The following is a 21847-nucleotide window of genomic DNA, read 5'->3' on the forward strand; positions in this document are numbered from 1 at the left end:
ATTCTGTGTGTGCTTAAAGAGAACAGGTGCTTACCAATACAAACAAATCTGTTTTCACCTGGGAATCCCAACCCTGCAAACTGGTGTATTGTGATAGATTACCACAACCATGGGCACCTGCAGCAACCAGGGACAGAAGGGAAGGAGCAATCGCCTATGGAGAGCCACTGTTTGCTCAGACTAAGAACTCCTTATTTAAATAACTGCATTTTGTAGGGGAGGCTTAGACTTCAGGGCAGACATGCTGACAAATATACACAAATAATCAAACAAGAAATGAAGAAAAGAAAGAAGAGGAAAAATATTTATAAATGTCACTGTCCAATGTCTTTTCAATTGAAATGAAATAAGATTATCTACATATATCTACAAATATCTACATGTATCTACACTTTGCAGATATGATTCTTTGGTTGTCTTCACTTTTTTCCTACACTGCAACTATCAAGAAAAAAAAAATGGGTTTGTATAATCTTTGAAGGAAATAATAAATATAACAACTTCATTAAACATTTGACCAAAGCTTTGGCACTAATCAGTTTACAGATAACAAATCATACTGAAAACTCTGAAATAACAGCGGCAAAGCAACAGCAATAGAGCACATCCGAGAGCCATTTCCCACTGACTAATAATAAGCACAAGGCTATTTTACATCAACCTTTCTGAGAACATTATGCTTTAGTCAGACATTAAGAATCTCACAATTCACTGCAAATGTCAAATAAAATACATATTTCTTGCACAAGTCTTTTTTTATGGATCCAGATATATTTTTAACAGAAAAAAATACACAAAATATTCATGGTAGCCTGTATGCCTTCTTAAACCTTTCCAAAACGGTTTTGGAAGCCCAAAGCCCACTGCCAGAGACAAAATAAACATTGCTATTAACATTGCCACCTGCACAAGGGAAAGAACATGTTTTAAAGAGTTTATAATGAAAATGCACAAACATGGATGAATAGATGACTTTAAAAGAAATAACCTCCATCTTTTAATGGAGTCATGTGGAAGAATCAGGAAAGTGTTCATAATACTGTATACCAACACAGCTGAGGAGCTGCTCAATACCTTCTCTGAACACAAAGGGACTGCCTTCAGTGAGCATCTGACAAAAACACAAGCCAACTATTCAAAACACATCACTGGAGAACTTTGATGAGCAGGGCCATCTTTTTAGCAGTAAGGAACAACTACTGAATGAAGATACTGAAGGAAAAAGAAAAAGTACTTACCAGCATTAAGAGGGAAGATGCAGCAAGCAGGTAATGCAGAATAGATGCTTTAGAACTACTGCAGTTTGGGTCAGCCAAATATAAGGGGTGAACTAGTCAGAAAAAAAAACTGAAGTCCCTTTAAAAGGCACCTCCATGAGAGAGTATTCAAGAGCTCAGGAAAGGATGCAGGAAGGCAGAACCGTGTGAGGCTGCCTGGGAAGCAGGTGGGAAACACAACAGCTTGAAATCTGCAGATATCCCCCCACCCCCAGGCTGGTTTTTAAACCTTTGCAGGTATTGTTGGGAAAACAAGATACAAACACAGCTGCACATGTCTGTGCTTCTCAACAGGCCCTTCTCAACAGCTCCAGAAAATGCTGCTATGGGTAAGGCATCCCAGTGAACCCCAAAACTTACAAATGGGTCAGGGCCGGAGGAGAAGCGGGCAATTTGTTCTGGCAGTGAGGATTCAAAGCACTCCCTTAAACTAAACTCTGCTTCCCCAAGAATCGCCTCAAAGAACCACCTGAGCCACCTGTGAACCAGCCCCCGGTGTGCCCCGGGTTGGGAAAGACTGACACCGACAAGTGCAGGACAACACACGGCCCACGGCCGGCCCCACAGCCCCCGCTCGGTGCTCACGTACAGGCCCCGGGGGCACCGCCAACACCAAACCTCCATCAGAAGGCCCGGCGGGCGAGTGAGAGGGGACAAGTCACTTCACTGCTGCCGCCTCACCGTCCTCCCACCGCATCCCAGCCGCCCGACGGTCCTCGGTGCCCGGCACGAACGGAGGCGCGAGGGAATAGAGAGATAAGGACATATGGCTTCATTTATCAAAGTGCAGCCGCGGGTCACACCGCGATGGAGCTCCCGGCACCGCCACCCTCACAGCCCCCACAGGGCGGGGCGCGGGGCGGGGCCCGGCTGCCGGCGATTGGGCTGTCTGGCTGTCGATCAGATCAAGCTGGCCAATCAGCTCACTCGTAAGGCGGGCGGTGGGGGAAAGGCGGGAAGGGGGAGGGCGGTGTCTCTCGTGCCGCCGGTGCCCCGTTACCGGGGCCCGTAGTCGTAGCCGGTGGGCGCTCCGGCCGGCGAGTACATGTTGGCGGCCGCCGCCGCTGCAGCCGCCGCGTTCATGTGGTGGTGATGATGGTGGTGGTAGCTGTGCCCGCGGATGCTGGGGAGGGGATAGGGGGCGGGCCGGCTCTTCGCCCCCAGGTAGTGGTCGTAGGCGGCGGCCGCCGCCGGCGGGTACTTGTAAGGATGGTGGTGCAGCGGCTCGGACGCGGCGGGCTCCAGGCGCAGTTCGTGGTGCGGCGGGCTGGGCCGGCCGCCGCCCGCCCCGGCCAGCGGCACCAGCCCGCCGCCTCCGCCCGGCAGCGCCGGGCTGAGCACGCGGGACATGAGCTGCTGGTGCGCGGCCTCGGCCTGGTGCAGCGCCGTCCCGCCGGCCTCCCGCTCGAACTCCCGCCGGCTCTCGGCAGCATCTACGGGGGCAACAGAGTCAGTGCGGCCGCGCCCGCGGGAGCGCATCCGCGCACACCGGGAAGAGGCCGCGAAGGGAAGAGCGGGGCGTGCAGCAGCGGCATGCGGCAGGAACGGGGCTGGCGGGACGGGACCTTCTGACTGCGATAAATGGAGTTGAGTTGACTGACAAGCTGGTACACGCCTGACATTTTTGCAATTGTGTAACACTAAACAAATACAGACTTCCCTTTATTTTGCAGGCCCGGTGTGCGTTGGAAGAAAGGCCTTCGGTTGTCGTTGCAGTTGTTTGCTCTGGGTAATGGAAAAGCAGTCAATGGGCAGAGGTGCTGTTCGACCTGACTGCAGCTCCTGAATGGAGTGGGTTGGCCCTAAATGCACTGCCGAGGCACATTAAAAGGGCAATGCAAGAAGGAACCTGTGGCCAGCACTGCATCTCTGCCTGAAAAGCTGAGTTTGTTGCTAAAAAGTCGAAAATGGGACACTTAAGGCAAGGGGCAATGTTTTTTAAAGCAGCAAATTTTCTTAAGCACACAACAGCAAATGTTGTAGTCCAAGGAAGAACGAATTAGGCTATAAAAGCAGGTATTTTTCTTTAAAAAATAAGCGATAGCACAAAGCTCATTAGCAATGGGGCTGTGCACCAGCTCAGTGAGCAAGGCTGGCCCCAAGCGTGCATGCACGGGCTGTGCAGGCCAACAGGGCCTGGGAGATGCGCTGGCCTGGCCACTCGGGGTTCTCACCTTTCTCTGTCCCATTCTGGTGGGCTGGGGAAGAGACTGGATTCCGGGATCTGGCAAAAGCGCTCATGAGAGGAAGAGGCCCCGGCCTGTGGTTCCTGGGCCTGGAAGAGGAAGGGGAGAAGTGATACAGAGCTGATGGTCCAACAGAATGAACAATTTGAGTACTATCTCTCTGAGCTGCAGCTCGCAATGGGGCCCAATATGGTGTCCCCCTCCATGAAACCCTTGTGCAAATGTAAGCTGGGCAGATACCTGTGAAATAGGGTGAGTGGGGTATTGCCATAACCAATAAAAGCATAGCCTTACCAGTCCTCAGGGTCACAGTCTCTGAATCCCTTGGCAAAAGGGTTGCTTGCAATCTTCAACTGCGTGATCTGTAAGAAGAAGTGGGAAAATGTCTCAAAGCAGCACACAGGGCTCCCTGGCCAAACAGTGTGTGTTCCTGAGCAGGCTTTGGGACTCAGCAGTGCTTGGTGTAACAGAGAGGATCCAGGTGGCTGGTGGAGCCAGGGTGTTCTCTGCCACAGAGCACAAACATGTGCTTTCCCTCTGTTAGAAAATGCGGGCTAACATGCTACCTAATATGAGTTCAAGGTGAAGGGAGAGGCAGTCTGAGTTGGCTGCAAAATCTGACTAAATGCACTTGTAAGAAAATGCCACATTATATGGGTCACCACTGGAGCAGTTAAGACAAATCACTGGATAAATCATACTTATGTATTTATTTAATTCGCCAGGGAGAAGGCAGGACATTTTCTATATTTAAGCAAATCCACGGATAAAGTATGTGATTGTGAGTTTCCGGAATGGGTTGAAAAACAAACTTTAAGCCCCTCAGTGACAGTTCCAGCCTTAGAGGTCAAACTGATAGAAAGCAGGAGAGAAAGAGCAGCTGTCCGGAGCCATCAGGCAAATGCCAGCCGGGGAGGGACTCCAGAGCCCCTTAAAGGCACAGCCTTTCTCTGGCCTCGCCGCCTCCACCGGGGCGAGGTGCGACCCGACCGCAGCATCCCGGAGGGAACTCAGGTCAATTTGCTCGGAGCCACTGCAGAGGGTGACACTTGCGCCGGTTGCTCAGGGACAGCCCTGGGACACAGCCCCGGCCTGCGCGGCATCATCGCGGAGCGGGGCCGTTCGGAGCAGCGTTGAAAAGCCCCCGCTATGAAATCGTATTTCCACTCGCTGCTGGGATTCCTGCTCTTTACATTACACTGATGCGATTTAAAGGAGCAATTGGATTAACTGCTGCCCAGAGATCTGCATTAGATTGGGGTGGGGGAGTTGTGTTTCGTTTTGTTTCGTTTTTAACGTACAATTGTATTCTGAGGAGAGACAGACCGCTACGAACTTAAAGCAGTAAAATCGCAGATTTATCCAAACAAATTGTGAGTGACATTTCGCAGCGGGAAGCCTGTAGTTTCCCCACGAGCCCCGGTCTCGGCTTTACATAGGTAATGAGGTCCTCGGGCGGGGGGGAAGCTGGCGATGGGGCTAGAGCCCACGTCGCTTCCTCGGCGTACACCGATGCAGTTCCGCGCAGCTCCCCGGCTATCGGGTTCCTAGCGCTGCCCGGAATGGGTTTAGCAGATGGGGAGAAGGCGGGAATACCCCCAGCCATCCCCGCCGCCGGCGGACACCCGCAGCCCGGCCTCCAGCCCCGGAGCCGGACGAAGGGGCTGAGCCAGCACCGGATGCACCCGCACCCATGGTACCTCCGGGGCGACCCCAACCCCCGCTTTCTGCTGCCCCGAGCTCCGCTGCTGCCTCACCCGGTGGTTCTGGTAGGCGGTCACCGCCGTGAAGCGCGTCTCCTCGAAGACGAAAGTTTTGAAGTTCTCCTCCGCGTACTTCTCGCTGTCTTTCCGGGGGTCCACGTAGACCACGTGAAAACGCGGCTGGTATCTGTGCATGGAGTTCAAAATGATCTGAATGATAAAACGAGCAAGGAGACAATAACTGATCCAGGCGGAGCATGGAGAGAGGAGAGCGCAGCCCCGGCCCTGCCGGCTCCACTGCCCGGGACAGCCGCGGGGCTGGGGCAGAGCCCGCGGGGAGGGGGCGGGCAGGGTCACCCCACGGGAATCATAGCGCGGGGAGTTCCCACCCCGTGCAGCCCCGTGTTGGACATTTTTACCCGGGAACACTTACATGCCCGTTGTCATCCAGCAAATTGTTGGTCAGCTTGAGCTTATCGAAGGAAACGATCTGCTTCATCCACTGCGCCCCTTTGGCCGGGGAGTCCGGGTGGTAATGGACTCTCCCGGGGGTGGCGGGGTCGGCTTTGCCAGCCACCAGCCAGGAGGAACTGTGGAAGGCGTACCTGCGGGAGGGAGAGGCACCCTCAGCCGCGGCCCGGGGGGCTCCCGCCCGCGTCCGTGCAGCGCCGCTCCCAACGACTGCAGCACCTGCGCCCGGCAGAACCCGGCCCGGCCCGGTCCCCCTGGCCCACCGAGGGGGAAGCACCGCCTCTCCATCACTCCCGCTTCCCACGAGAGGAACGAGCTCTTTTCCGCAGCCAGAATTGCTGCGGAGGGGATATACTATTTTATCACGTCAGCGATGGAACTGTCGTGAGAGAAATCTGCAGGATGGAGGAAATTTATAGCTACCCATGTAGATTTGGGAGAGAAGCCACAAAAGCCTCCCCGTTCCTCTAAAAAAAAAGGTGGAAAAAAGCCCTCTATACAGTAATATTCTCGCTTTAAGTGAAGAGTGGAAAGTTGTGTGTAGATTAATAGCAGGTTCAGAATTTAGCAGTCTCGTTTCATTCTTTCAAAGTACATATTCAACAGTAACATTTAAAACAGAGAAACCAATCTTCTATACACGTGTTTACTTTAAAAGCCAGTGTTTGCATAGGGGGAATTAGACACCATTGGACTTGAGCAGAAACATTACTTTTTAAAGATATACTCAATTGGATGTTATATATCCTACTTCCCTTGACAAGCAAACATTTCTAGGACGCCCTGAGAATTTGGATATCTGTCTAAATATTTATATATCGGACCCTGCGATTCCTACGCAAGCTGCCTGCTCGGCGTCTCGATCTGAAGCTAAATACATAATGTGCTTTTCACTGTCTTAAAATTAAAGGGGCTCCAAACCAGACCGCATCACTGCCTTGTGAGTCGACAGTTTCCAAGGCCTTCCTATTCTGCCACTGGAAACAAGGGCAGGGTTTTGTGGCTTGGGTGGCTGGTGCCTTTCCAGAGCACAAAACCCACTCTCTTCACCCAAGCACCCAGGGAGCTCCCCAGCAGGCACGGCACAGCTTTGGGACATGTGCTGAGGGGCTACGGCACTCAAGGAGCACCGAGGGGATTTTTGTTAAGTGGCAAAGGGTGTTTGCCGATGGAGATGTGTAGCAGTACAACAAGGAGAGCTTTTCTGGGCAGGACAAGGCAGCTCCTGCCCTGTGCCCTGTGGAAACCTGCCCTTCTGCCCATGCTGGTCTGGCCCCAGCTGCCTGTGAGCCTGGTGCGGAGGCTGAGGGGGCCCTGCAGTCCCGTGCAGCCGCTCCTGGCCCCAGACTCGTTGCAAGAGTGTGAAGGAGACCCCAGGTCAGTCACATCCCGTGTCCCCTCCCTGTCTCACACTGACAGGTGTCACGCCCAGGGGCACATCCCTGAACCCCCAGAGGTCAGGAGCAGAGGGTGGGCAGCGACCCACCAGCCCCTATGGCTCCAAGAACCGCGAGACAGGCCAGGGATTTGTTACTTGCCGGTATCGCTTGTCATCCACCGGGACGAAATCCATGAGGAGCATGTAGTCAGCCATAGGGTCCATCCCAAATATCTTCACCTGGAAGGTGGGGAACATGCGCCTGGCACAGAGAGGAGAGAGAAGTGCTATGCTGAGGAGCAGCAGGGAGCCCTGAGGGGCCGGCACGGGTCTCTTCCCCTCCAGCTGCTCCAGTACCCTCCCAGTTGTGATGCTAAGTCCCCTCGAAGAAACTGCTGGCCAGAGGAAGAGGCAGATACACCCAAGCTGCCTGGGGAGACTGGCTGCCGTGTTCCCCAGCCCTCAGCAGCATCCTGAAAGGTGGGCCGGAGGGTCCTGCCTCTCCCACTGGCTCGGGGACCGTTCATGTCAGACACCCGAAATGCTCCACCAAGGTGGAACGGAGAGGACAGGGGAAACAAGAGCATCCTCGGCCTTTGCTATGGGGAGATCAAGTGAAAATAATTTTTTCTCCGTGGTTTCTCCATCATTTTAGCTGACCTGACTGGAGGCAAATGCAAGGCATTACCCTGTCTGCAGACCCGCACTCAAGCTCGGCAGCCCGTGGGGGTCAAATCTAAAAACTCCAGCAAACGACACGAGGTGATTGAGTTCCCACCTGTGCAGCTTCTGTACCCACCAAACTGCGTTCGTTTGAAAGCAGTGGTTACAGCAACAGCCCCTAAGGCCGCGGGAGACCTCTCCCATCCCGGAGGGGCAAACGCTCCCTCTCGGTGGGCAAGGGCTAGAGGGCAACGGGGATGGTCCCAGAAAACCCCGTCCCGCATCCACTTCTTTGCAAGAGCCCGGCCGGGCTCTCGCTCCTGCACCTTTGCGGAACGAAAGGGGGAGCGGAAAGGAGCCCAGGGCTCTGGAGTTGGGCAGGCCAGCCCCCGCGGCTGCTCCCCCGGTTCTTCTCCGCGCAGGCCCCCGGGGACCCAAAGCTAAGCCGAAACGTGGATCCCACGCTCAGGGAGGGCACGATTCCTTCAGGGGGCTGCAGTACAAATGCGATCGGCGGTGGGCTAAGGGAAGGGGCTGGGACGGTCCACCCGTCCTCCCTCCTGCATCTGCACACACGGGTACCAGGGCCTCGCCCGCAGCTCCCCGGCGGCACACGCCGATGAAGCGCCCTGGCGTCGGGGCTCCTTATGGCTTCGTTTTGTTTTATAGAATAGCAAAGCAAGCGAGCGCCTATAGGCAATATTTCGGGAAGGGTGTTTGCAGCCATTGAAAAACCAAAGCCCCACCGCCCCCTGAACAAACAGCCCGATCAAACCCGGACACAGAGAGCCCCCCCCGGCTCGTTCTCGGGGCACACGGCCGGACCTGTTGTTCTGTGCCACTTCCCCCCTCTGAGGGGCGATGGGTCAGCGCGCCTCTGGCTCCGCAGCTCTTCCACAGCGGGCCCAGCACTGCCGGGCTGCATCGGGATCGGGCAGCTACGTCTCCCTCCCCGTAAGGCTTCAGCAAACTCTGGAGGACGTTTTCAGTCGCTCCCTCTGTTATTATTATTTTTAAACATGAAAAAGCCCCCATTAGCTCCAATTCCGGTGTTTCTTGTTCTAAAACTTAGTTTTAAAACAAACAACCTGAGATGATAAGACCCATCTAGACAAACAGCAGGGCCAGCCCAGAGGTGCTGGAAGAGAACAGGCTTTGCAGCGCCTTCCCCGAGCCTTTTCCTGCTGCTTGTACCTCGTTTTCTCCTGTTTTTACTCGCTTGTCTGGAGTTTCGACTATGTCATAAAGTAAACGAAGAAAAGTGTGGGAGAAAAGCCCCCGATTCAATTCGAATTGGTTAATTTCCGAAGCTTTTTGAAACGGGATATTTGCAATCCTTTCTCTCTTCTTGGAGAGCTAAGAAAGCCAGATCGAAGAACTCCTGTTTGCAGAGAGCCTCCGCCTGGAGCCTGAACGACCTTTTCCGCTAAGGAAAGCAACGCCGAGCCCGGCGCCGGGCTCAGGGGCCGCGGCCGGAGACAGCGGGCTGTGCGAGCCGGCGCCGGGGCAGGCACCGTCTGCGGGAAATTCCGCCCGGGTCCCGCAACGCAGCGCCGGCTGCTTTTGCACCGGGCACCACGGTGATTGTTTCATTTTAGGAAATTGCTAATATTAAAAAAAACCCACCCAAACTTAAATGGCCACTGCGTACATGTACGTATGTTTCTTTCTTTTTTTTCTTTTTTTTCTTTTGCACTTTCGGGACCCTCAAAATCGCTGACGGGAGAGCGGGAGCGCACGGCCGCGGTCACAGCTCTTGCCAGACCGTTCGGAGCGGAGTTCGACCCTCTCCCCCGGCCGGCCGTCCCGTCGCAGTCAGCCCCGGGGCGAACTGAGAGCAAGCAACGGGGGATCCCTTAATTTGTTTGTTTTGCTTTTCTCCCCCCCGCCGAATCGCTTTAAACCAAGGGAAGACTCAGAACCTGGACAATTCGCAGCTCTGCCGGAGCCTGGCGGGGAAAGCCTCGTAGCGCTGCCCGAGCCGCCGCGGCCGCGGCGCTTCCCGGGGATCTCCATTAAATGCAGTAACTAACAATTGTAATTGGGACTCCTCTTCCCCCCATATGTTTTGCTCGTTCCTAACGCGATCGCATCAGCCGCTTTCTTTGTTCCCTGCCCAGGAGCGGGGTCCTGGCCCCGAAACCGCGCCGCGGCGGCCGGAGCAGAGCTGAGAGGAGCCGCGTTCAGCCGGGCTCGTTACTCGATAATCGGGAAATACAACAGCCCTGGAACGCGTTTCAAGGTGCAGAATTAGGGTCTGTTCGCGTCTCCGCCGGAAGGAAAACATCTGCCCGTGCTAAGAATGTATTTAGCAGGTTTTGCACGGTTTGCGTGTTGTTTTTTTCCTTCCCCCGTATCGTTGCTGTCCGCCCCGGGAACACACACCGTCCTCCGTAAACACGGATCAAAGTCCCGTGTGGGGTCGCAGCCGAAGGCGCCCGGAGGAGCACAGCGCCCTTTTAAGCGGGAGTAAAACCCAGTGCCCTGCCTGCCGTCCTCCGCACGCCTTCACCGTCAGCCCGCAGCAGCAGCCGCGCGTTCTTCCGCAGCACCGAGGCCTTCGGGCCGCAAGAGCTCGCAGATTTCGCCCCAGGAGAAGCGCAAGGATCAAATGACGGCGACCGCCGGGCCGGGCCGGGCCGCTCCGCGACTCGCCCCTGGGCAGCAGCTTCAATCTCCCCCCAAACTGCGAATTCAACCACTCGCATCGGATTCTCCCGCCCCGACTGGCCTGGGTGCCCGGGTCCGGAGGGAGCGGCTGGAAAACCGGGGCCGCTCGGGAGCTCCGCACTGACCTGCCTGCCTTGGTGACGATCATCTCGGTGCCCAGCTGGTTGAACTCGTCCCACAACGCCTTCATCTCTAGTTGGACGCTCACGTTGGCCACCTTCGGGTTCTTCTTCACCGGCGCCTTGGCCGCGGCGGCCGCCCCCGTAGAGCAGCCCGAGACTGCGGCCGGCCCCGCAGCGGCTCCACCGGCGCCCTCGGGCTGCTCGGGGCCTGGGGGCGGCGGGTTGGTCCCGGCCGCCGCCGCCGCCGCCCCGCCGAAAGGGTAGCCGTGCTGGGGCTGGGGCGGCGGGTGCGGGTGCTGCTGAGCCGTGCAGGGCTCGTAGTGCGGCGGCTCATGCTGTCCGTACGGGTCCCCCGGGGAGGGGGAGAGGTGGTACCCCCCGGAGGCGTTCAGGCTGCTCAGGCTGTTGGCCGTGAAAGCTGCAACATCGCAAAAATGGGACAGCTGGGTGAGCCAGGGGCTGGAGATAGCTGAAATCATTCCAAAAACAAGCGGTCAGGGCTCCGCTCCGGCTCCCGCTTTCCCCCCAGCTCCGCGCCGCTCCGCGCGGCCCCCGCCTCCGCACCGGCTCCGCGGGGTGCCCTCCGCCTCCTCTCCTGCCCCGCGCCCAGCCCAGCGGGGCGCCTCCCCCTTTCCGCTTTGCTTGGCCCCAGCCCCGCTCCCCCCGGGGCAGGCGGGGAGCTCGCTGCTCCCGCTGCCTGCCTGCCTAGGCTTCTTTTTTTTTTTTTTTTTCCTTTTTTTTTCTTCTATTTTTTTTTTTCTTTTGCAAACCCGAGAGGTCTGCCAAGAGCCTCGGCGGTGCAAAGCCCGTGCTATCTCTGCAGGCCTCCCTCGCCACACACCACTTGGGACAAAGCAAACTCCCTCCTTTCGCCCCCTCTCCAAAAAATTGAGAGAAAAAAAAAATAGAGGAGTGGGGAAACTCAGAGAAAGAAATCGGCTCTTATTTCCGTGTAGCTACGCTGCTGCAGGTAACGTCCTTCACTCTGGAGCCGCGGGGCTGCGGCTGACAGGGGAAGTCGGATCTGGTTTGGCAATGCCCCATTCCTTCCATCCCCGGACGAGAAAGAGGAAGAGGCCGGGACCAGAGCAAAGCTCGGGGTTCGCGCCGAGGAGCACCGGGACGAACCCGGCTGCGCAGCCCTCGGCCGCCGGCCCGAGAGGGCCCCGCGGCGCATGAAGGCCGCCCGGCGGAGCGGCCGCTCCTTCGGCTCCCCTCCGATGCTGAAAGGCTCCTCGAGGTCCCGGGGGTCTCTTGCGTTATTTCCGACGCAGCCCCCCAGGCCGGACAGGGGCTGCAGAGCCGGTGGGAGCCGAGCCCCGGCCTGCCGGTGCCTCAGGCACGGCCGGCTCTGTCGGGGGATGCTTTCAGCACCTCTGAGAAGACGCGAGTCCCAGCGGCGGAGCCGTCGAAAGCTGCTACCGGGCCACGGGCAATGCCTTTCTCTAAGGGAGGGCTACAGGGGCCCAGGCGTACCGGGAGAAACGGCAAAGCCTCCCCCGACCGGCTCCGCGGGCAGGCCGCGTTCTGCGCGCTGCCCCTGGCCCGGCCGCCGGCACGGGCCGTGCGAAAGCCCTCGAGTACGCGGTGCCCGGCGGTCCCGTCCCCGCAGCCCTGCGGGGCCGAGCGCGGCACTCACCTTCCATGTCCCTGGTGACGGTGCTGAAGTGCATCTTCTGAGGGCGGCAGCCGGGGCGGGCGGGCGCGCTGCGGCCGCCGCGGCGCTCCTCCAGCTCTCCTTTCCCTGCTTGCTCGGCGGCGGCGACTGAAATCAGAGAGGCGATACTGAAAGCATTTGCCTTGGGAGACAGAGGGCTGTTTTCGTCCATAGGGGAGACACCAATGCAGGAGCAGCAGGCGCGGCAGCCTCCCACCACGAGCCCCCCCCCTCCCACCCCCTAACTCCCCTCCTTTCTACCGCACCATCCAGGGAGGTGCGAACGAGACCCCCTCCTTCCAGACGGGGGGGGAGGGGTGGGGAAGGGAAACTTAAAAAAAAAATAAATGCAACAGAAAACAACCTAAACCCTCGCCCCCCCGGGAAGGGCGTTGGGGAACAAGAAACTTCCCCGGGTCCCTTTGTAGCTAGCGCCGAGCACCGCAACGGCGGACCGAGCTCTGTCAGCGAGACGGGAGCGGGGGGCAACAAATAAATAATCCACGAATTTCTTTCCCGGGGTGTCCATTTCTCACCACCCTCCCCCCTTCCCCAATTCGTTCCCTGCGATTTATTAATTCATTTTCTGTCTTCCCTTCCCCTCAACCACCACCTCCTGCTTCTGCCCCCCTCGTCCCCTCCTTTTCTCCTGCACGAAGGGAAAGTGTCTCCCTTATAGGCGCTTTCCCCATTCAGTGGCTGGGAGGCGTCACATGGAAGCCGGGGGTGTTTGCCTGCAGAAGCGGCGGCGACGGCGGCGAAAGCGAAGTGAAACTCCTGCCGAGACGGTGTCAAAGGGCTGGGGAGGCCCTTCCCCGCCTCCCGGGCACGGCGAGCGGCCGCCGGGGAGGGATGGGATGTGCTGCGGGGCGGGCGGAGGGGCCGGCGGTGTCAATCACGGCGCCGGGAGCCGGCCGACGGGAAGGGAAGAGCCGAGCCGAGCCGAGCCGAGCCCGGCGTCACGCTGCGGATGTCCGGCACCGAGAGAAGGGATAGCTCTTTTCCTCCAGCTCGCATGCACTGCGGGGCTGGGGGCGACCCTCGGGGCTCGGTGGCCGCGGGGACCCGCGATCCGAGCCGCCGCAGCAGGCGGGGTCTGGGCACGTCAGGGTGAGCAGCGGGTGCAGGTACTGCCGGCCGCTTCGCTCGGATGGGACTCCCCTAGCCCTGGGCCACCAGACTCCCAAAGCGCCCGCAGCATTCCAGCATTTCCTTCGCCAATTAAAAATAAAGAAAAAAAAAAAAAAAAGCGGAGAAAACGGAAAGCAACGAACGAGGCGGTAGGCGAGCTCCTGCTTAGCCCAGCGCCAGAGCCCGCTTCGTCGGCAGCACCTGCACGGCCCGTCTGGGCCTGGAGCCGCGCCCGGTTCCCGTCCCTGCCCCGGCGAGGACGAGGCGCTACTCACCGCCCGCTCCCGGCCCCTCGGAGCGCCGCGGCGTTCCCCAGGCCCTTCTTTCGCATCGGCGCGGGGCAAGGCGATGCGCCCGCCCTGCCGGGTCCGGCCCAGCCCGGCTACCAGTACCAGTCTCGGTCCGCGCCCCGGTGCCGGTCCCTCCGGGCGGGTTGCTGCACCGAGGTCCCGGGGAATTGCCCCGACGGGGCGGGCGGAGCCGTGGGGCGCGCCGGTGGCTACCGTCGCGGTGGGGGTTGCATAACCCGAGCGATGCGCGGAGAGCCGGAGTGAGCAAGCGGGTTATATATAGCTGCCCTGTCTGTAGCCTGCGGGGCTTGATTCTTCTGTTGAAATATTATCTTTGGATGTGGTAAAAATATTTGCAGAGAAAAATCTAGACTACTCTTACATATTTGAGCATATGTTCCTGCAGCTAACGGCATAAGGGCAGAGCGTGACATGATCGGTGTTTTGTTTCTTTGCTGCTGCTGCTGGCAGCGCGGTTCCTGGCCGGGGCAGCTTCTGTCGCGGGCTCGGGGACACGTCACGGAGAAGACAGTCCCGGTACTGACCCGCGCTGCTCACCTGGCGGCAATACAAGAAAGAGGGGAAGGGATTTCGTTTGGGCACCCCGGGGCAATATCGGAGGAAAGCGAGGAGCCGCGGGTGAGAACTCCAAGCCGCCTCCGGGGAACTCAAGGGCTGATGCGAGCGGGACGCTGATGCCCCTTCCCCGCGGTATGCTTGGCTTTGGACAGCCTCTGCTCCAGGAGGAAAGAAAATAGTTCCCCTGGAAATTAAGAAAAAAACCCGAAACCAACGCCCCAGCAGAGTTTGGGGTTGCAGTCCCTGCCTTAGTTGCCCGCACCGTTTCCCAGGTTTATTCCTTTCTCCTTTCCTGCTCCTTACATAAAACTCCAGCTGTAAGCGACACCACGTCGGGGACAGCCCGGGCGTGGACCGGTCCCTCGGCCTGTCCACCCGGCCGGGGGTGTCGGGGCTGAGTGGTGTCTACCAGGAACAGAGGACCCGCCGGGAATCGTTGTCACCTGGGCGGCAGCGGAGCGCGTCCCCGCCAAATGGCGGGGCTGAAGCCTCGAAACCCCAAATCCCCGAGAGTAGACCCCGCCGCCCCGCTCCCACATCCCCTGCCTGGCCTCGCAGACACGCGGGGTTCCTACACGCGTGAGCAACGCCGGGCGGAGCTGAGACAATGGAGAGGGAAAACCACCCTGTCTGCCCTGCGAACAGGGACCCCGCAGGGACAGAACCCACCCGAGGGAGAGGGTGGCACGGCGCTCTGCAGCAAGCGGAGTCGACCCCTTTCCTGCACCGCGAAAAGGGCCCAGAGGTCGCATTTGACAGAAGTCCCGAGGATGCATGTCCTCTTTCCTCGACCGCTCCTCATCGGCGGAGCGCTGCAAAGCGCATCCAGTCTCGACGCGGGGTTGCTAACCCCGCCGTTAGCCATTACTGCTGTGCCCCGGCTCTGCATTCGTCCAGAGCACGGGTGTGTTTGTTAGGATCGAGCCCAGAGGTTCTGCTCCCCGCAGCTCATACTTCGCCCGAGCAGGTGGGAGGAGAGGTCGAGGTTGTCCCGCCGCCTCTCCTCCGGAACGGCTCTGCGGTGAGAAAACGCCAAGAGCTCGATGCGGAAAAAGGGTTGGGACACCTTTCCCCCTTTTTCCTCATCCTCCGTGGACGCACATCTGCTTCGTCCAGAAAAGATGTAGCCCGATGGCTCAAAAGCCTGTGGTGGCATCGAGGAATGCAAAGCGTGGCAATGACTCGCGCATTCCCCACGACGGCAATCCCCAAGTCCCGGGGCGGCCCCCGAAGCCGAGCATCGCCGTGTTCCTGCCGCTCCACCACCCGCAATAAACATCCGCTGGAACCCCGTCCCCTGTTTGGGCCCCGCACCCCATCATCCCCCAGACCTTTCAGGCAATGCGGACACCCCTGGCTCCTGCTTTCGTCCTCCCTCGCAGGGGACTCCCTGCCGGCACTGTTCCCCACGGGCCGGGCTACGTGTCCCTGGTCACGGACACTCACACCGAGCCATGGCCCTGATGCTGCAGAGCTGCCCGGGTCCCCCAAGCCGGGTTCCTCCGCGCACCCCGAGCACAGGCTGTGATACCCGAGTGTCGCGGCCCCGATGGGCTGTCCCCGCGTCCCCGGGGCCTGGCTGGGACACAGCCCCACTGTGCCGCCTTCCCTCCGTCCGCCCTCCGCACTCACCCCTCCGCCAGCATCTCTCCACTCGTCCCTCCCGCGATCCCTCCTTTCTGCCCGCTCCCCCGGCCCTTGCCCGGCCCCGCCGTCCCTCCCGCCCCCAACCTCTGCACCCCGGCTGGCCCCTGGCGAGCCCGGGCTTTCGGAAAGGGGGGGGCGCAGACTCTGCAGGGGACCTGGGGGCGGCCTCGCACGGCCCGGCTCGGCTCGGCCTTGGCACGGCCGTGGGGCAGCAAATAACTATCGGGAGGGCAAGGGCAAGGAGCCGGGGCCGGGACCCCGGGGGGCCGGGAGGCGGCCCCGGAGCCCGCGCACAGCAGCGCACACGCGGTGCCTCCGCACGCTCCGCACAACAGCCCAGCGGCCAGCGGGAACCCCGCGGCCCCGCCGCAGCAGCACCGCCCGTGCAGTACGGGAAAGGCTGACGCTGCCTCGCTGGTGCTGATTGTGCTGGAGGAAAAAAGAGATTCGTAGGGGTTGAACTAACGGGAACCGCGGACGTGTACGGATTCGTTGTAAGGGTGGAAATAAAGAGGACACCGGGGACATTTCGGCAGGTGAAAACAGCCTGAAGTTCCCGCGGGTCCTGGGAAAAACGGGGATTTTCTGGCGTTTAATTTGAGACCGTTATCGATGAGTACTTTTCTCATATTTACAGCTATCCTCGTTATTACTCCGACTACGGCGACTATTAGCATGATTTTGCAACTGACGTTTGTACGGAAATAAACGAATCTCTTTAAAAAAATCAAACGTGTGAACCACGTCTCACCGAAAAAGACAGTGAAATAGAAAATAGGGCAAAACAGACGAAAGAAAGATAGAAAGACGGAAAGACAGAAAGACAGACAGACAGAAAGAAAAGAAGGAAGAAAGAAAGAACATTAAGAAAAAAACCCAGAAAAATGGAAAGAGAAAGAAGGAAAGAAAAAGAAAAAAGAAGATAAAAAAGAGGGAAGGAAAGGAAAGGAAAGGAAAGGAAAGGAAAGGAAAGGAAAGGAAAGGAAAGGAAAGGAAAGGAAAGGAAAGGAAAGGAAAGGAAAGGAAAGGAAAGGAAAGGAAAGGAAAGGAAAGGAAAGGAAAGGAAAGGAAGAAGAGAAGAGAGAAGAGAAGAGAAGAGAAGAGAAGAGAAGAGAAGAGAAGAGAAGAGAAGAGAAGAGAAGAGAAGAGAAGAGAAGAGACAACGGGAAGACATCCAAACGGATAAATACGAACGAACGAAAAGCCAAGCAGAGAGAGCCCGAGCTCCTCGGCAGCCGCTTTGCCCACCGGAGCAGTTTGGGCTGGGGGCATTGGCACCACGGCCCGGCGCCAGTCGCCGTCCCTGCGCGGGGCTCCGCGGGGGTTCAGTGCCCCTCTGCAGCTCCTGGTTCCTCCGGGCCGCCGGGTGCCCAGCGGGGATTTCACCCGCCTGGCCCGTCCGGCGGCAGCGCGGCAGGTGCGCGGCCCCGCGCAGCGCGGCTCGGCCCCGGCGGCGGCAGCGGCGGCGCAGCGGGCACCTGAGAGCGCACGGCAGCGGCGTCTGCACAGCAACCGCGCTGTGCTCCGCCGGTGGGCGTCTGAGAGAGGGGAAGAGAAAAGAGAAGAGAGAAAAGAGAAAGAAAAGAGAAAAAAGAGAGAGAAGAGAAAAGAGAATAAACAGTGAGAAAGAGGAAAAGAAAAAAGAAAAGAAAAGAAAAGAAAAGAAAAGAAAAGAAAAGAAAAGAAAAGAAAAGAAAAGAAAAGAAAAGAAAAGAAAAGAAAAGAAAAGAAAAGAAAAGAAGAAAAATATTCAAATGGAATAATTGTTTTATAACCAGCTAAATCCTCATGAACAACAGTGGTTTTCTTGCTAATAGACAGTGATGTGTCAGTGAAAACTGGGACTTGTGGGACCCTATAGGCTGCCTGACTGATGAGCATGGTGGGGAGTCAGTGGGGCTCCACAGAGTCCAGGGGAATGGGACTGGGCTTCCATATCTCTCACTCTCCCCACACCTCCCACTGGCTCCTGCTTGCCAGCCTTGGCTCCATGTTATTTGCCATGGGGATTTCAGGCTGCTTTTACAGGGTCACTTGCCTGCAGATCCCAATGTAGCGATCACGCACGGGGAAATTCTCAGAAATAAAACTGTCAGCCACTCTCTCCCAGCACACAGCCGGTGCAGTTTCTCCCTCTCCCCTCTTTTTTCTTTTACATCTCCCCGCCCCAGCCCCAGGCTCCCACCCTGACAACTGCTCGTGCTTCTCCAGTGAGATACCCATGCTCTCCTGCAGTGCAGCTGCCCTGTGTGGTCCACGGTTTGGAGCTGTAAAGTTTTTGGAACCCTTGCCCAGCCCCAGAATGCAGAGCTCCCTCAAGAGCTCCCGGGGTGGCCAGGGCAGGGGACCTGACAGTTGGGGTCATTGCCTAAAGATCTGCCAGGAGCAACCCTTGCTTCTCTGGTTTTGAGTGCACCAGGAGCTACCTCTAAAACCAGTCACTCTCTGTCCTCATTATTGTTCATTAATGCTGTCAAAAAGCTCTGTACGGAGATGCTACTCTGCTGCCTGGGGCTGACACACAAATCTGCTGCTAATAGGTGTGAAAGAATTAGTGCCCATCCCCTCCTGCCTGGGGAAGCTCCTGCCCAGCTGCCTGTGCTCCCTGGGTGCAGGGAAATGGGGCTGCAGATACAGGGTAATGAGGTGCTATTAGTTTGAAAGAAGGATTCCCCCCACACCCCAGAGTACTGAGGGGCCAGAAATGGCTTAGTTGAAATGTATTCATTACCGCAGCACAAATTTGGGGAAGAGGAGGTGAGAAGTCCCAAAAAGAAGAGAAGGACACTGTTGCTATCTGCATCCAAAGGGAAAGCAGCTGCCTCGCTGCTTCTTGCTAGATCCCTTCTGTGGAGCCAGAGTCAATTTCAAGCCATCCACTTGCAGCCGTGTCGCTAGAGGGAAGGTCGGGCATTCATCCACAACTCAGCTGTGGTTGTTGCGTTGAAGGTTTAAATTCACTCAGTGCCACTGCAGCATCTTGTGCAGACATTTATTTTGGCTAAAGGCAGCCTGGCTCTCACTTGGATGCAGTCTCTGAGTCCTGACCCACACAGGCACCGTGCACCAGCGGAGCCACTGTGGCTGTGCAGGTTGTCTGTGTGTGCCTTCATTTCCACACAGGGGGCCCAGATGGTTCTGCCCCACAAGAGGCTTCAGTTAGATGAGCACTGTCCTTGCATGGAGGGGAGGTCATTGCAGAGCTCAGTCACTGTCAGGACATATGGTGTCCTCCAAATCTACCTGTTTGCAGTTGCTGTAGACTGTCCTGTAAGGATTTTTTATCTTGAAAGAATTTTTCTCCTTTTCTGTTAGGCCAGTAAAATAGTCTGGACATTCCTTGTTGTTCTACCTTGTCTCCTGGCACAGTAAAGAACAGATTGACATCACTTGTTCTGGAGCTCAGATGTTTTCATGGGGTTTGGTGTGGCAGATGATGATATATATTAATCACTAACATAACACAGTATGTTAGCATAAACCAATGAACACAAACAACAAACCACAGGGCTCAGCATGCTAATGGGAGGCTGCACAATCCACAGGAGATCCCACTGGGATAAATCTTCTCCCTGCATTGCTGGATGTTACATCAGACCTGTTGCAAACTTAACCCAAAGGCCATAAGGAATGGATGCTTCAGCCAATGTCAGCTGCTTCTTCAAATCCAATCCAGCATAAAAACTGGCTACATCATGGAGATTTTTCTTCTTGCGTCAGTGCTGGAGCTGAACCCTCTGGATCACGTCCAGCTGAGAGGCAGCAGGCTCTGCACTGCCACTGAGGGCAGATTACACATGTTAAAGTCTATGAGAGCAGAGACCAGAAGATGAGCCCAGGACCCTTTCTGGAGCCCATATTTTTCTGGAAAAAGCAGAGGTGCTTCTACCAGCCTGGTCCTTTCTCCTTCACCTCCTTGTCACTTTACCCACTTGCGGATGTGCCTGTTCCTAAGGGATTTTGTGACCTATCCACAGTTCTCAGCTCCACTTGCTATTTCTTCATGCCCTGTGGGAGACCTTGTCCCTTTTGAGAGTTCTGTGGTGGGGCAGGTGAGACAGGAGTGGTGGTCCCTTCTGCCTGCCTGCAAAGCCCCACCAGTATTACTGACAGCACATTCCTTTCCCCAGGCAGAAGGATTTTGAGGATTTCAGACCATTGCTCTGATTTCTGCTTCCACCACCCCACCGCCCAGGCAGACACCCTGCTGAGGATGCTGAGGACAGGCAGGTTGTCTCTGCTGGAGCCCAAGGCTGATGTAAAAGGCAGGGACTGCAGTCACAGCCTGCCTGGCACAGAGATCAGCTGGATGGGTGAACCAGCTGTGCCTGAAATGTGATGTACCCTGCACCTTCTGTGCTCCTGCCTGCAGAGCCCTGCACAGAGACCTGGCTCCCCTTAACAGGCATCTCAGGGAAAGGAAGGGGCAGGGACTTCAGCAGCCCTTAAGGAAAACCCTTCCAATTCACTTTATAATCCCTGCACAAGCCCTGTGAAGGGCAAGGGTGTGTTACTGAATAAGCACAGTGAAGCAGAGCAGAGCAAGCCTCAGAGCTCCCAATCCTGCCACTGTGATGTCTCAAACAAGTTCAACACGGGGTAACCAGGACTGCTTGGCACATCTAAATCCCTTTGCTGTTTAAATCTCAGTGTCCTTCTGTGCAAACAACAGTGATGATGTTTAGTCACCTTCAGAGAGCTGTTTGGCATTGAAAGGGATCCAGGATAATCTTGGCTTAGGTTTTGTATAATTTATTTATTGTATTTTTAGGTTTTGTTGTACAAAGCAACACAGCACCATTTCTAGCTCTTCTCTCCTGACATCTTGTCATCAGAGAGTCATCTCTTCTTCTTCCTACTCATTAATTCCATTCTCCCTCTAAGTTGAAATTCCAGACTGAAGCCATTCAGGAATGCACATTGATGAGGATTTTTTACATTTCTTGTGATTTTCTTATATAAAATTTTTTATGTAAAAGGCTGTTCAAATCTAACCAGTTCTCACACAAGAGGCTGCTGCATAAGGAACATCCTCCTTCTTGTCCTACTGGGCTCAGAGACAGGGTTTGGAAAAGACATTTGAAGATGCACCGTCAGGCTCCCCAGAGGTGAGAAGCAGCAGAGCTGTTTCCTTCCTCATGGCTTTTGCTGGGGAAAACCCGGCCCTGGTGAAGCCAGCAGTGGGATTCCCATGACCTGAGAAAGGCACATGTGTAAGGGGACCCATAACACACCCAGGGCTGTGCTGGTGACTGTCCCTATGGAGCCACTGGCCCTGGAGGCGAGGGCTCCCCACCTCCGCCTCGCTGCGGTCCCCAGGCGCTTCCCAGGGAAACGCCGCCATCCCTGCAAATAGCACCAAGGGACTGGCACTGAGGGCTGGTGCAGCTTCAGGAACTGCCAATGCTCGCGCCTTCCTCTGCGGAATTAGCACAAGGACAGATTAAAGAAAGCCAATTTCCTTTCTCATCAAATCAATTCCTTCTGGGGCAAACAAAGCCACGAGCACAGCGCTCTTGTCCTCCCGTGATCTTGTGGTTTGCTCTGGTTGGAAGAGGCAGCTTTGGAAAACCCAAGCCCATTTCCTGCTCTGCGTGCTGCAGTGTACATCCTCGCCTCAGCCCTGGAAATGCTTTGATGGATATTATTAGGCCCGGAAAGCATTTGGAGCTCCTTTCTTCCGTACGAGCTGAACAAACTGCTATGGGATGAAAGAGGGGCAAATTGGAACGGTCTGTGGATGCTACAGGCAGGCTGCCTCGCTAAGGGAGCCCATGTTGTGCTGCTGTCTGTGATAGGGACAAAGCAGCCTTGGGGCCAGGGATGCTGCCAGCCCCTGGGGGGGGGAACATCTCTTTCATACTCTCCTGCCAAAAGGCAGAGCTGTAGTGGAGCACCACCAAACTGACAGTAGTAAAGCCTGACCCCTCCTAATTGCATCCAGCCGTATTCAAGACTTTGGCTTTTTCTTAAATCCATATACCAGGTCCAACAAATCCCATTGCCTACCCCAACACGCCCTCATCACATCCTACAAGCAAGGAGAATCATCTTTTCTCCCCTCTCACAATGA

General features: G+C 56.6%; 1 protein-coding gene across 1 annotated transcript; it reads right to left on the reverse strand.

Annotated features, from left to right (window-relative positions):
- Positions 1-277: 277 nt before the first annotated feature.
- Positions 278-12812, reverse strand: TBX1 (T-box transcription factor 1). The gene is made up of 8 exons (XM_071445399.1): positions 12110-12812; positions 10474-10888; positions 7176-7277; positions 5600-5771; positions 5221-5376; positions 3758-3825; positions 3452-3552; positions 278-2710 (listed from the first exon to the last, which is right to left on the reverse strand). The coding sequence occupies exons 1-8, from the start codon at positions 12297-12299 to the stop codon at positions 2274-2276; spliced, it is 1641 nt and encodes a 546-aa protein (XP_071301500.1). The 5' UTR covers positions 12300-12812; the 3' UTR covers positions 278-2273.
- Positions 12813-21847: the final 9035 nt, after the last annotated feature.

The sequence above is a fragment of the Agelaius tricolor genome, unplaced genomic scaffold (assembly GCF_023055355.1).
Source record: "Agelaius tricolor isolate 1412-34295 unplaced genomic scaffold, bAgeTri1.0.p SCAF_20, whole genome shotgun sequence".
NCBI classification, from domain to species: domain Eukaryota; kingdom Metazoa; phylum Chordata; class Aves; order Passeriformes; family Icteridae; genus Agelaius; species Agelaius tricolor.

What these genes read in the sequence shown, in the direction of transcription:
- TBX1 (XM_071445399.1), bottom strand. Translation starts at nt 12,299, where the DNA reads ATGGACGAAAACAGCCCTCTGTCTCCCAAGGCAAATGCTTTCAGTATC. An exon ending in ATCGTCACCAAGGCAGGCAG is followed by an intron (nt 7,278 to 10,473) that starts GTCAGTGCGGAG and finishes TCTCTGTGCCAG; the next exon opens with GCGCATGTTCCCCACCTTCC. An exon ending in TGCTGGATGACAACGGGCAT is followed by an intron (nt 5,377 to 5,599) that starts GTAAGTGTTCCC and finishes TTTATCATTCAG; the next exon opens with ATCATTTTGAACTCCATGCA.